Here is a 12,849-nt window from a genome sequence, read left to right on the forward strand (position 1 = left end):
TCCAGGTTTGTAAGGAGAGTGATCACTTTAGATAAGCTATTACCAACAGGAGAATGGGTTTGTGGGGGGGGGGGGGGAGAAGGGGAAGAAAACCTGGATTTGTGCTGGAAATGGCCCAACTTGATTATCATACACATTGTAAGGAGCGTGATCACTTTAGATAAGCTATTACCAGCAGGAGAGTGGGGTGGGGGGAGAGAAAACCTTTTGTAGTGGTAAACACCCATTTTTTCATGCTTTGTGTGTATAAAAAGATCTTCTCTACTTTCCACAGTATGCATCCGATGAAGTGAGGTGTAGCTCACGAAAGCTTATGCTCAAATAAATTGGTTAGTCTCTAAGGTGCCACAAGTCCTCCTTTTCTTTTTACTCTCATTTTGTAACCTTTCTAGCCTGGAGCTTCTGTAAAGGTTGCAGAGCCAGCAGCCTCCAGATAGCCTTGCCACCTGCTAACAATCATGCTATGCTCATCATCCTGTAAACATCCCTTCTAAAGACACACAACCTACAGAGCTAGTCATTCCCTGGAAGAAGAGACCTGGTCCCCCTTTAAGACTAGAGTTCCTATTACCAGTGCAACCTATGTAAGGCACTGATGGGCCGACATAAGCTGGGCTGTATCACCCAGTATGGCCCACCTAGGATGGTCAGAGCCCGAGGCACAGATGGGGTGATACAGTCTAGGCTGCTTAGCCTCATAATGCCCACCCATCACATATTAACTTATTATTTTTCTCTACTGTCCATGATCCAAAGAATAAAAAGTGCCATATCTTTTCCAGCCAACTGAGTGAGTGCTGCAGCCTTCCTTCAAAACTTGGGAGGAATTTGTCCTTCATGAAATCCACCGGTTCCCCCTCTATGGTCAGTGCTTTCCCATATTGACACCATGCTTGGCTGTTCCAGAGATGTCCTCAAAAATCAGAGCTGCGCAGGGACTGTATCCCATCTTTGCTGTCTCTGGGATCTGCTGCACATACAATTTGCACTGGCTGTTTCTCTGTGTTCCAGAACACAGTGCAACTGCATGAGAGACCTCCACTTGCTTGTGGATGCTTGAGCCATCTTGGTTCCAATCTAGAGCTGGCTTTCTGATGTGTCTTCGGCTCAGGCCTTTCCACTTGCTCCATTTGCACCCTAATGCAGTGTACAGTCTGCAGTGTATACCTGCTCCTGGCCTCCCCATGCAGTCTTTTTCCTACCCCACCCCCAGTGCCGCTCCCTTTCCCCCGTGGATGGGGATCAGGTCCCGCAAGCTGAGGGTTGGGAAGTCAGTGAAATGAGCAACAGCTGCATTCAGAACCAATGTCCTCATTGCACGTAACTCTGGGCCAGCTGAGGGGTCAGGAATTCAGTGGCCCTGGATCACCCCACCATCTCTTGATGCTGACCTGGAAAATGAGATTGCTGAAAGCTTTGCTGGGTGTGTCTCTCATGGGAACCTCCCCTCCTAGTGCCCCAGGATGGGCTGGAGGTGGCTTTACCATTGGCAGGGGCTAGGCTTCCTGCTGGGACTGCGGGAGTGAGAGGCCAACCATGAGTTTCCTTCCCACAGGGGGAAGATAGGTCAGGCCACCTTCTAAATGCCTGGGTCCTCCTTAAAGTGCGGTGACGTGTTTATGCCTCAGACCAGCCCTGGGGGCGGGGAGGGGGGCATGAAAGGTGACATTGTCATCTCTGGGATTTGCTCTGTATTATTGATTTTAACATGAAGGGGAAGATGCCCCAAACAAGCCCTTACATCCCACTTTCCCTCCCCCTTTGTCTGTGCTTCCCAGGCCCTGCCCCTTCTCCCCACTGTGATTTGCTTTCTCAAGTTGCCCCACTCCCTTGTAGCTGATTGGTCTTTATGGATCCCTGCCCCTCTAGGGCACACTGGGCTATGGAGCCCAGTGCAAGCCTCACTACAGTGCTATGGGTAGCAATACCCCCTGGGACCGTGGAGCCTGGATCTGCTGGCCCCAGGGAAGCTCCAGCCCTTCGTAAGGTGTGAATGTTAATGAGCAAGGCAGTGAATTACACAAACAAGTGTTGGGGAAGTTTTCAGAGGGGTGGGGAAGAAGGGGCACCCTGTCCTCCTGAAAAGCTCTGCTGGCCTAGATGGCCAGGGCCCTGCCACCAACACCAGCTGCTACCACCCCAAGACTTCGGCTCTCAGCTGTTTCACCTCATTATGCTGTAGGGGACATGCCAAGAAGTGCCCCTTTTCCACCCTGTTTTCAGCTCAGCCCAGGTGGAGGGCAAACCTACTGATAATAGAAGGGGTTTCCCTCCAGAACACCCCATGACCCTCCCACTAGCTCCAGATGCTTAAAGCCTGGAGTTCAGATCAGGGACAGATTAACCTGGCAGATGCTGGCTAGATTGGCAGCCTGAACTGGTGCATGTCAGGGCACAGAGTGCTAGATCCTAGACCCTGGCCATGCTGATATTGACTCCCCAGCTCAGTTATGTTCATTCTCGGCAACTGCAAAGAAGAGATGGGAAACCTTCCACGCTGTAGTATCCATTCCCCTGCCTACAAACACCCCCTCTATGCCCCACGGCCAACCCAGGGCGAGGGAATGCCCGAAAGAACACTCCAGAGAAGCTGCCTGAACGTTCTAATGGCAACTAGCAGAAGTTCTCTGGAGAATGGTTCCACTTTCACTTCCCCATGGGAGCTGGCTGGCTGGGTCTGGGAGAAGCCCTGGGTTTGCTTATGAGAAAGAGCTGGGAGTGGGGCTGGTGATGGGGGTCAGACGACGAGGGGGCTCTAAGAGCTGTCACTGGCGGACATCGTTAAGGTCCAACTCATTCATGGTCTCCTCCAGGTGCTGGATCTGCTCCTCCGACTTCTTGTCTGGCAGCAGAACCTCCACTGTGTAGCTGACTTTCTTGGCATGGAGGTAGCTGTAGGTGTTGTCAAACCGCAGAACGTCTGAAGGAGGAGGGGAGAGAGGTTATTCCACATTCAGTGCGAAGAAGAGATCCATGGGCCCTGCCCCTAGCTGGACAGAACCAGACCTGTGAATGTGTGTAGTTATTTTGCCCATTAGTGGCTGGAGGATACAGATCTGGGAGATATCAACTCCCCAGAAGAAGGTTGCATTAACACCCTGTTGGTAGTAAATATTCATAGAACAGTTTTTAAACTAAGAGCTGGGGGAAAGCCGACAGGTGTGGAGGAGCACATGGTTCGGCCGGAGGTATCCCTTAGGGGAGGATCTATTAATGGAAATTCTCTATGTCCTAGTAAGGAGGAGAGGATGGAATATGATAAAATATGGGTAGGAGCTGATGAGAAACAGTCAAATTAAAAAGATTCCTATTCAACTACATCATGTAATAGCAGACAGCTAAAAAGTGACACGTTTTTAAAGTACTTATATACCAATGCTGGAAATCTAAATAATACGATGGGTGAACTAGAGTGCCTCGTATCAAATGAGGATATTGATATAATAGGCACCACAGACACTTGGTGGAAAGAGGATAATCAATGGGACACAGTAATACCGGGTACAAAATATACCGGAAGGATAGAACAGGTCATGCTGTGGCGGGAGTGGCATTATATGCGAAAGAAAGCGTAGAATCAAATGAAGTAAAAATCTTAAATGAACCCAACTGTACCACAGAATCTCTATTAATAGTAATTCCATGCTCTAATTATAAGAATATAGCAGTAGGGATAGACTACCGACCCCCTGACCTGTATGGTGATAGTGACTGGGACATGCTCAGGGAAATTAGAGATGCTATAAAAATAAAAAAAATAATAATAGGAGATTTCAACTATCCCCCTATTGACTGGGTCCATGTCGCCTCAGGACGGGATGCAGAGATAAAATTTCTTGATGCCTTAAACGGCTGCATCTTGAAGCAGCTAGTTCTGGAACCCACAAGAGGAGAGGCAATTCTTGATTTAGTCGTAAGTGGAGCACAGGATCCGGTCAAGAGGTGACTATAGCTGGACCGCTTGGTAATAGTGACCATAAAATAATTGAATTTAACATCCCTGTGGCGGGGAAAACACCACAGCAGCCCAACATTGTAGCATTTAATTTCAGAAAGGGGAAACTACACAAAAATGAGGAAGTTAGTTAAACAGAAATTAAAAAGATACAGCACCAAAAGTGAAATTCCTGCAAGCTGCATGGAAACTTTAAAGAAACCATAATAGAGCTCAACTGAAATGTATACCCTAAATTAAAAAACTTAGTAAGAGAACCAAAAAAGAGCCACGGTGGCTGAACAACAAAGTAAAGGAAGCAGTGAGAGGCAAAAAGGCGTCCTTTAAAAAGGTTTCAGAGTAGCAGCTGTGTTAGTCTGTATTCGCAAAAAGAAAAGGAGGACTTGTGGCACCTTAGAGACTAACCAATTTATTTGAGCATGAGCTTTCGTGAGCTACAGCTCACTTCATCGGATGCATCGAAAGCTTATGCTCAAATAAATTGATTAGTCTCTAAGGTGCCACAAGTACTGCTATCCTTTAAAAAGTGGAAGCTAAATCCTAGTGAGGAAAATAGAAAGGAGCATAGGCTCTGGCAAATGAAGAAGAAAATATAATTAGAAAGATCAAAGAAGAATATGAAGAACAGCTAGCCAAAGACTCAAAAAGTAATAGCAAAATAAATTTTAAGTACATCAGAAGCAGGAAACCTGCTAAACAACCAGTGGGGCTGTGACGAAGTAGGGAGTGGGGAGGATTGACCTGGGGATTTTGCATGGGAGTTTTGCAGTTACTGTCTGCATTGGTGATGGGATATCAGGATGTGACTTCACTTGGGGGACGATACCTGAGCATGTAACCTGAGCCCAGGAGGGGGATGGGGCCAGGTGACACCTTCTGCCCGGGGAAACTGGACAAAGGCTGGAGGAGGAGCCAGGGTGTGTGGCTGGAGGAGAGGCTGGAGGGGGGTTTTCAGTTTGGAGCTGGCTGGGGAAATGGAGGGAGGCCAGAACTGGGTCTGGCTCCCTACCCCCCAAGATGGACCTGACTGAGGGATCCTGTTGTCTGTACCTACAAGCTCTGTTTTGGACTGTGTTCCTGTCGTCTAATAAACCTTCCGTTTTACTGGCTGGCTGAGAGTCAGGTGGAATCTCAGGAAGTGGGGGAAGTGCAGGGCCCTGTCTCCCCCAAATTTCATGACAGGGGCCACTGGACAATCGAGACGCTAAAGGGGCACTCAAGGATGACAAGGCCATTGCGGAGAAACTAAATGAATTCTTTGCATTGGTCTTCATGGCTGAGGATGTGAGGGAGATTCCCAAACCTGAGCCATTCTTTTTAGGTGACAAATCTGAGGAACTGTCCCAGATTGAGGTGTCATTAGAGGAGGTTTTGGAACAAATTGATAAACTAAACAGTAATAAGTCACCAGGACCAGATGGTATTCACCCAAGAGTTCTGAAGGAACTCAAATGTGAAATTACAGAACTACTAAGTGTAATCTGTAACCTATCATTTAAATCAGCTTCTGTACCAAACGACTGAAGGATAGCTAATTTGATGCCAATTTTTAAAAAGGGATCCAGAGGTGATCCCAGCAATTACAGGCCGGTAAGCCTGACTTCAGTCCCGGGCAAACTGGTTGAAACTATATTAAGGAACAAAATTGTCAGACACATAGATGAACACAATTTGTTGAGGAAGAGTCAACAAGGTTTCTGTAAAGGGAAATCATGCCTCACCAATCTGCTAGAATTCTTTGATGGGACCAACAAGCATGTGGACAAGGGTGATCCAGTGACTACAGTGTACTTAGATTTTCAGAAAGCCTTTGACAAGGTCCCTCACCAAAGGCTCTTAAGCAAAGTAAGCTGTTATGGGATAAGAGAGAAGGTCCTCACATGGATTGGTAACTGGTTCACAGATAGGAAACAAAGGGTAGGAATAAATGGTCAGTTCTCAGAATGGAGAGAGGTGAATAGTGGTGTCCCACAGGGGTTCTTACTGGGCCCAGTCCTATTCAACATATTCATAAATGATCTGGAAAAAGGAATAAGACAGTGAGGTGGCAAAATTTGCAGAGGACACAAAACTACTCAAGATAGTTAAGTCCCAGGCAGACTGCGAAGAGCTATAAAAGGATCTCGCAGAACTGGGTGACTGGGCAACAAAATGGCAGATGAAATTCAATGTTGATAAATGCAAAGTAATGCACATTGGAAAACATAATCCCAACTATACATATAAAATGATGGGGTCTAAATTAGCTGTTACCACTCAAGAGAGATCTTGGAGTCCTTGTGGATAGTTCTTTGAGAACATCCACTCAATGTGCAGCGGCAGCCAAAAAAGCCAACAGAATGTTGGGAATCATTAAGAAAGGGATAGATCATTGGACAGAAAATATCAGATTGCCTCTATATAAATCCATGGTACGCCCACATCTTGAATACTGAGTGCAGATGTGGTTGCCCACTTCAAAAAAGATATATGGGAATTGGAAAAGGTTCAGAAAAGGACAACAAAAATTATTAGGAGTATGGAATGGCTTCCATTTGAGGAGCGATTAATAAGACTGGGACTTTTCAGCTTGGAAAAGAGACAACTTGGGAGGGAAATAAAATCATGACTGGTGTGGAGAAAGTAAATAAGGAAGTGTTATTTACTCCTTCTCATAACACAAGAACTAACAACAACTAAGAAGAAGTGGAAGGTTGGACATATGACCAGGGAAGAGTATAAAAATATTGCTCGGGCATGTAGGAATGAAATCAGGAGGGCCAAATCGCACCTGGAGCTGCAGCTAGCGAGAGATGTCAAGAGTAACAAGAAGGGTTTCTTCAGGTATGTTGGCAACAAGAAGAAAGCCAAGGAATGTGTGGGCCCCTTACTGAATGAGGGAGGCAACCTAGTGACAGAGGATGTGGAAAAAGCTAATGTACTCAATGCTTTTTTTGCCTCTGTTTTCACTAACAAGGTCAGCTCCCAGACTGCTGCGCTGGGCATCACAAAATGGGGAAGAGATGGCCAGCCCTCTGTGGAGATAGAGGTGGTTTGGGACTATTTAGAAAAGCTGGACGTGCACAAGTCCATGGGGCCGGACGAGTTGCATCCGAGAGTGCTGAAGGAATTGGCGGCTGTGATTGCAGAGCCACTGGCCATTATCTTTGAAAACTCGTGGTGAACCGGGGAAGTCCTGGATGACTGGAAAAAGGCTAATGTAGTGCCAATCTTTAAAAAAGGGAAGAAGGAAGATCCTGGGAACTACAGGCCAGTCAGCCTCACCTCAGTCCCTGGAAAAATCATGGAGCAGGTCCTCAAAGAATCAATCCTGAAGCACTTGCATGAGAGGAAAGTGATCAGGAACAGCCAGCATGGATTCACCAAGGGAAGGTCATGCCTGACTAATCTAATCGCCTTTTATGATGAGATTACTGGTTCTGTGGATGAAGGGAAAGCAGTGGATGTATTGTTTCTTGACTTTAGCAAAGCTTTTGACACGGTCTCCCATAGTATTCTTGTCAGCAAGTTAAGGAAGTATGGGCTGGATGAATGCACTATAAGGTGGGTAGGAAGCTGGCTAGATTGTCGGGCTCAACGGGTAGTGATCAATGGCTCCATGTCTAGTTGGCAGCCGGTATCAAGTGGAGTGCCCCAAGGGTCGGTCCTGGGGCCGGTTTTATTCAATATCTTCATAAATGATCTGGAGGATGGTGTGGATTGCACTCTCAGCAAATTTGCGGATGATACTAAACTGGGAGGAGTGGTAGATACGCTGGAGGGGAGGGATAGGATACAGAAGGACCTAGACCAATTGGAAGATTGGGCCAAAAGGAATCTGATGAGGTTCAATAAGGATAAGTGCAGGGTCCTGCACTTAGGACGGAAGAACCCAATGCACAGCTACAGACTAGGGACCGAATGGCTAGGCAGCAGTTCTGCGGAAAAGGACCTAGGGGTGACAGTGGACGAGAAGCTGGATATGAGTCAGCAGTGTGCCCTTGTTGCCAAGAAGGCCAATGGCATTTTGGGATGTATAAGTAGGGGCATAGCGAGCAGATCGAGGGACGTGATCGTTCCCCTCTATTCGACATTGGTGAGGCCTCATCTGGAGTACTGTGTCCAGTTTTGGGCCCCACACTTCAAGAAGGATGTGGATAAATTGGAGAGAGTCCAGCGAAGGGCAACAAAAATGATTAGGGGACTGGAACACATGAGTTATGAGGAGAGGCTGAGGGAGCTGGGATTGTTTAGCCTGCAGAAGAGAAGAATGAGGGGGGATTTGATAGCTGCTTTCAACTACCTGAAAGGGGGTTCCAAAGAGGATGGCTCTAGACTGTTCTCAATGGTAGCAGAGGACAGAACGAGGAGTAATGGTCTCAAGTTGCAGTGGGGGAGGTTTAGATTGGATATTAGGAAAAACTTTTTCACTAAGAGGGTGGTGAAACACTGGAATGCGTTACCTAGGGAGGTGGTAGAATCTCCTTCCTTAGAGGTTTTTAAGGTCAGGCTTGACAAAGCCCTGGCTGGGATGATTTAACTGGGAATTGGTCCTGCTCTGAGCAGGGGGTTGGACTAGATGAACTTCTGGGGTCCCTTCCAACCCTGATATTCTATGATTCTATGATTCTAAGGGTCACCAAATGAAATTAATAGGCAGCAGATTTAAAACAAACAAAAGGAAGTATTTTTTCCATACAACGCACAGTCAACCTGTGGAACTCCTTGACAGAAGATGTTGTGAAGACCAAGACTAGAACAGGAGTCAAAAAAGAACTAGATAAGTTCATGAAGGATTTAAAAAATAACTAAATAAGTTCAATGGCTATTCGCCAGTATAGGCAGCGATGGTGTCCCAAGCCTCTGTTTGCCAGAAATTGGGAATGGATGATGGGATGGATCACTTGATTACCTGTTTTCTTCATTCCCTCTGGGGCACCTGGCATTGGCCAGTGTCGGAAGACAGGATACCTGGCTAGATGGACCTTTGGTCTGACCTAGTATGGCCGTTCTTATATTCTTATTTAAATGGCCACGTATTAAATAGTTCTATATAAAGAGATTAGATACAACTTTGCAGGAGTCTGACTGCTCCTTCTTTGTATTTAATTCAGCAGAATTGGTTCCCAGGGAGAGCCCAGGAAACTCCTCCTGGAAATCCTGCTGAGATACTAGTTTACAGAGTAATCCCAGCAAAGGCTACTTATCACCTGAATGGGTTTCTGGTTGAACTGGCTGATTCTGTTACATGGGTAAGATCAGGCAGACTAATGAGCGAAGCGTTTTATATCTGTGATGCAAGCTGATGTGGCCTTTAGAGTTATTCAGGCTTAAATAGATTCATTTTTCCCACGTCATCCACCCATTCCCCAGCCCACATGAAGTGGTGTCAGTGAGACACCTTGGGCCAGAACAGGGCAGAAACTCGCTCTGAGGGTGGCATTTCCAGCTGGCAGATTAACCTGCAGCTGTAGGGAAGCTCAGAGATTGAGACACTAATTTCAGGGCCAATTACCTGGGGAATTCTCTGTATTTTCTTTCCATAAATGCTGGCAGAGATGGTGCCCCTTAGGTCCCAACTCCTCCCCCCAGCAGATTCAGCATGATCTCTGTGGCCAACAGATGGGGAAGCTCCCAGCAGCAAAGAAGAGGGAGCCACTTACAGATACCGGCCACGGAACAGGTGAGGGAGCCGTCCTCGGGCACCAGGTGGGCATTGTAGCGTTGGTTTGGAAGCACCTCTGTCATCTCGCCAGCTCGCTGCCGCTCCCCGATTCTAGTCTTCAGATAGACCCCAAAGCCCACGTCGGCCCCTTCGGACATGAACTGCCACCTGACGGGATGAGGCCGTAGACACGGGGCTCCCATGACCCTTTCCCCTCATAACCACCCCACCCCAATACAATGAGGCTGGTCTAGACCATGGTACCACCCTGCAGCCTGTGGAGCTGACCCAGACCTTGCCATCCATCCTCTCCTAATACAGTGGGGCTAACCCTTGCTTCAGTAACTACCCCCACGCACACTCAGTGGGCTCACCCTGACCGGAGTGTCATGCCCGGGTAGTTGGTGTGACCCAGAACTCATTAAGCTTAGATAGCTCATCTGACCCAAGCCTTGGTACCTTCCTACCCCACCGCCGTCTGTGTAGGTGGGCTGGCCCAGGTGGCTGGGGTGACCCATGTCTTGGCACTGCCCCCCGCCCCAATTCATCCTCACACCGCCCCTGTTATCTGCTTGCCCCAGGCAGGGCCCATGTGTTGCTGGTAGCTCCGGGGACAGCTCTACACCAGCTCTCCCTACCTGAGGACGCAGCCTGGGAAGAGGATCTCATACTCCACCTGGTGGGAGGAGCCCCGGTTCACTACCACCAAGTGCTCATACTGCTGCTTCAGCTGGTCCCGCACGTAGTACTTCTTGGGGATGTCACCGCCATAGTTAATCTGGAACGAGCAAGAACCAGGCCCTGAGCCACGAGGGCATCGCCCCCGGCATCACCCCCACCCTGGGATCACAGACACAAGATGACCAAGAGGACTCCTGCATTGGAGGCCAGAGGCCTCTCCCCTGCCACGTCTCCCACTGGGGCTCCCCAGCTGGTGGCTGCACTAGAAGAGCTGGGCTGTGACTGGAAGAGCAGTGGCTGACACCCCAGCATGCGAGTGGGGGATGCTGGTGTTCAGGATGGGGTCATTATACCTTGGTCACACACTTGGGGTTCTGGTCTGGATCCCGGAGGGTTCCCCCGTACACCACAGGGATCTCCTCGGGGGCGATGTACTTCTGCAAGACCTCCTTCCAGTTTGCTGGCAGAAGAGAGAGGAGCACAGAGGTTACATCTGCAGGAGCCGTCCTCTGTGGCTAGCGAGCTGGAGTGGGAGTTAGGGGGACCCTCTCCTCTGCTGGGATCACAGGGCGGAAGGGAACACAGGTACCTACAGCACACTGAGCTCCTTGGGGTGGGGGAAACAGAACCAAAGAGGTGAGGGATGGAAAAGATCTGTTTGCGCTTCCAGTCCCTCCCCATGTCTTTCCACCCCAGCATGTGAGCGCTGGGAGTGGTGATGCCATGGAGCTAGGGTGGCACAGTTTCTGGCGTGGTGGAGACTGGCTTGGCGCATAGCAGACCCGCCCCTCAGCCGAGACAAGGAGAGGAGGGGTGGAGACAAGTAACGCTCTCTGCGCTGCAGGAATCCTGCCAAGGAGCTGAGATAACCAAAGGAAATGGAACCAACGTCAGCCTTGTAGTTTGACCATGTCTGGCCAGCTGAGCTGAGAAGTGCAGGGAGCTCAGCACAGAGCACGCGGGGGTTAGGAGCCAAAGGTTAGTCCCTGGCAGCCATCTCCAGTGCCCACATGTGCCCGCAGCACAAGCATGACAATGCTCCCACAGCTGCTCTTAAGGGGGCATTTCTGTGTCAGTGACACACAGAACTAAAGGCCAGAACAGTGATGGCTGCCGAGCTTGTCCCTGCTCCAGAACAGGCCAGGCCTGACCCAAACGTTTGGCTCCACTCTCCGCCTCGTGTCATCAAGTTACAGCCTGGGTCCAGAGCCAGCCTGGGCTAGCAGAAATCGAACACCATCCTCATGGCCAATGGCTGGAGCGAGCTGGCGGCTCTCAGCCCAGCCCCGTCTGACACAGGTGTGTGTATAGTCCTGTGACAGTGGGGACAGATCAGAGGCACTGGCCAAGGTGCCTTATTAGCATAGGACGGTGTTACCCCAACAGTGCCTGGCTCTGGCTCTCTGTCTCTGCCTGGACCCCTGCCTAACCCAGCCTGCCGGTTTAGAGAACACCACCCATCTCCTCACACGCCACTGGCTCCCTTGGGGCCAGTCTTAGCAGACAGGCTAATGACTGAATGGGCCATGGAGAGTGACCACCTGGCTCCCACTGGAGGGGCTACGCCTTCAGCTCGGAGGAGAAAGGCAGTGAGCTCTTAGGAGGAAGGTGCTGGAGTGGGACTCAGGAGAGCTGGCTTCAATTCCCAGCTCTTGGGCAAGTGACTGAGTTTCTCTGGCTCTCAGTGTCCCTGAGAATGCCCCGCTTGGGTTTGGCTTGTTTGTTCAGACTGTAAGCTTTGGGCCGGGGCCCTGCTGGTCATTAAATAATAAGAGTGAAGCTCGAGGTGCATTGGCCACAGTTGTGGACTCCACTCCCTGTGGCTCTCAAGCCAGTGTCACAACATGAAACGCACTGTTTGGATTGCCATCCGCTGATGCACATTGAATGGGGCTCAAATGAATGATGGCTTTTTGTTTCATAGAATCATAGAATATCAGGGTTGGCAACAAAAATGATTAGGGGACTGGAACACATGACTTATGAGGAGAGGCTGAGGGAGCTGGGATTGTTTAGCCTGCAGAAGAGAAGAATGAGGGGGGATTTGATAGCTGCTTTCAACTACCTGAAAGGGGGTTCCAAAGAGGATGGCTCTAGACTGTTCTCAATGGTAGCAGATGACAGAACGAGGAGTAATGGTCTCAAGTTGCAGTGCGGGAGGTTTAGATTGGATATTAGGAAAAACTTCTTCACTAAGAGGGTGGTGAAACACTGGAATGCGTTACCTAGGGAGGTGGTGGAATCTCCTTCCTTAGAGGTTTTTAAGGTCAGGCTTGACAAAGCCCTGGCTGGGATGATTTAACTGGGAATTGGTCCTGCTTTGAGCAGGGGGTTGGACTAGATGACCTTCTGGGGTCCCTTCCAACCCTGATATTCTATGATTCTATGAAGGGACCTCAGGAGGTCATCTAGTCCAACCCCCGGCTCAAAGCAGGACCAATCCCCAACTAAATCATCCCAGCCAGGGCTTTGTCAAGCCTGACCTTAAAAACTTCTAAGGAAGGAGATTCCACCACCTCCCTAGGTAACGCATTCCAGTGTTTCACCACCCTCCTAGTAAAAAAGTTTT

At 49.1% G+C, this 12,849-nt stretch overlaps 1 protein-coding gene across 5 annotated transcripts in view; it reads right to left on the reverse strand.

Moving 5' to 3' along the window:
* Nucleotides 1-320: 320 nt before the first annotated feature.
* The window catches only part of SEC14L2 (SEC14 like lipid binding 2), a 41,049-nt gene continuing 28,520 nt past the window's right edge, over nucleotides 321-12,849 (reverse strand). For all 5 annotated transcript variants that reach the window (XM_073312521.2, XM_073312519.2, XM_073312518.1 and 2 more), the window contains 4 exons: nucleotides 10,634-10,740; nucleotides 10,238-10,377; nucleotides 9,598-9,767; nucleotides 321-2,920 (listed from right to left, as the gene is read on the reverse strand). In XM_073312521.2, the coding sequence (XP_073168622.1) occupies nucleotides 2,766-2,920; nucleotides 9,598-9,767; nucleotides 10,238-10,377; nucleotides 10,634-10,740 (572 nt within the window). In that variant the 3' untranslated portion in view covers nucleotides 321-2,765. The remainder of the gene's footprint in view (nucleotides 2,921-9,597; nucleotides 9,768-10,237; nucleotides 10,378-10,633; nucleotides 10,741-12,849) is intronic.

Source organism: Lepidochelys kempii, chromosome 15, assembly GCF_965140285.1.
Source record: "Lepidochelys kempii isolate rLepKem1 chromosome 15, rLepKem1.hap1, whole genome shotgun sequence".
Classification (NCBI taxonomy): Eukaryota; Metazoa; Chordata; order Testudines; family Cheloniidae; genus Lepidochelys; species Lepidochelys kempii.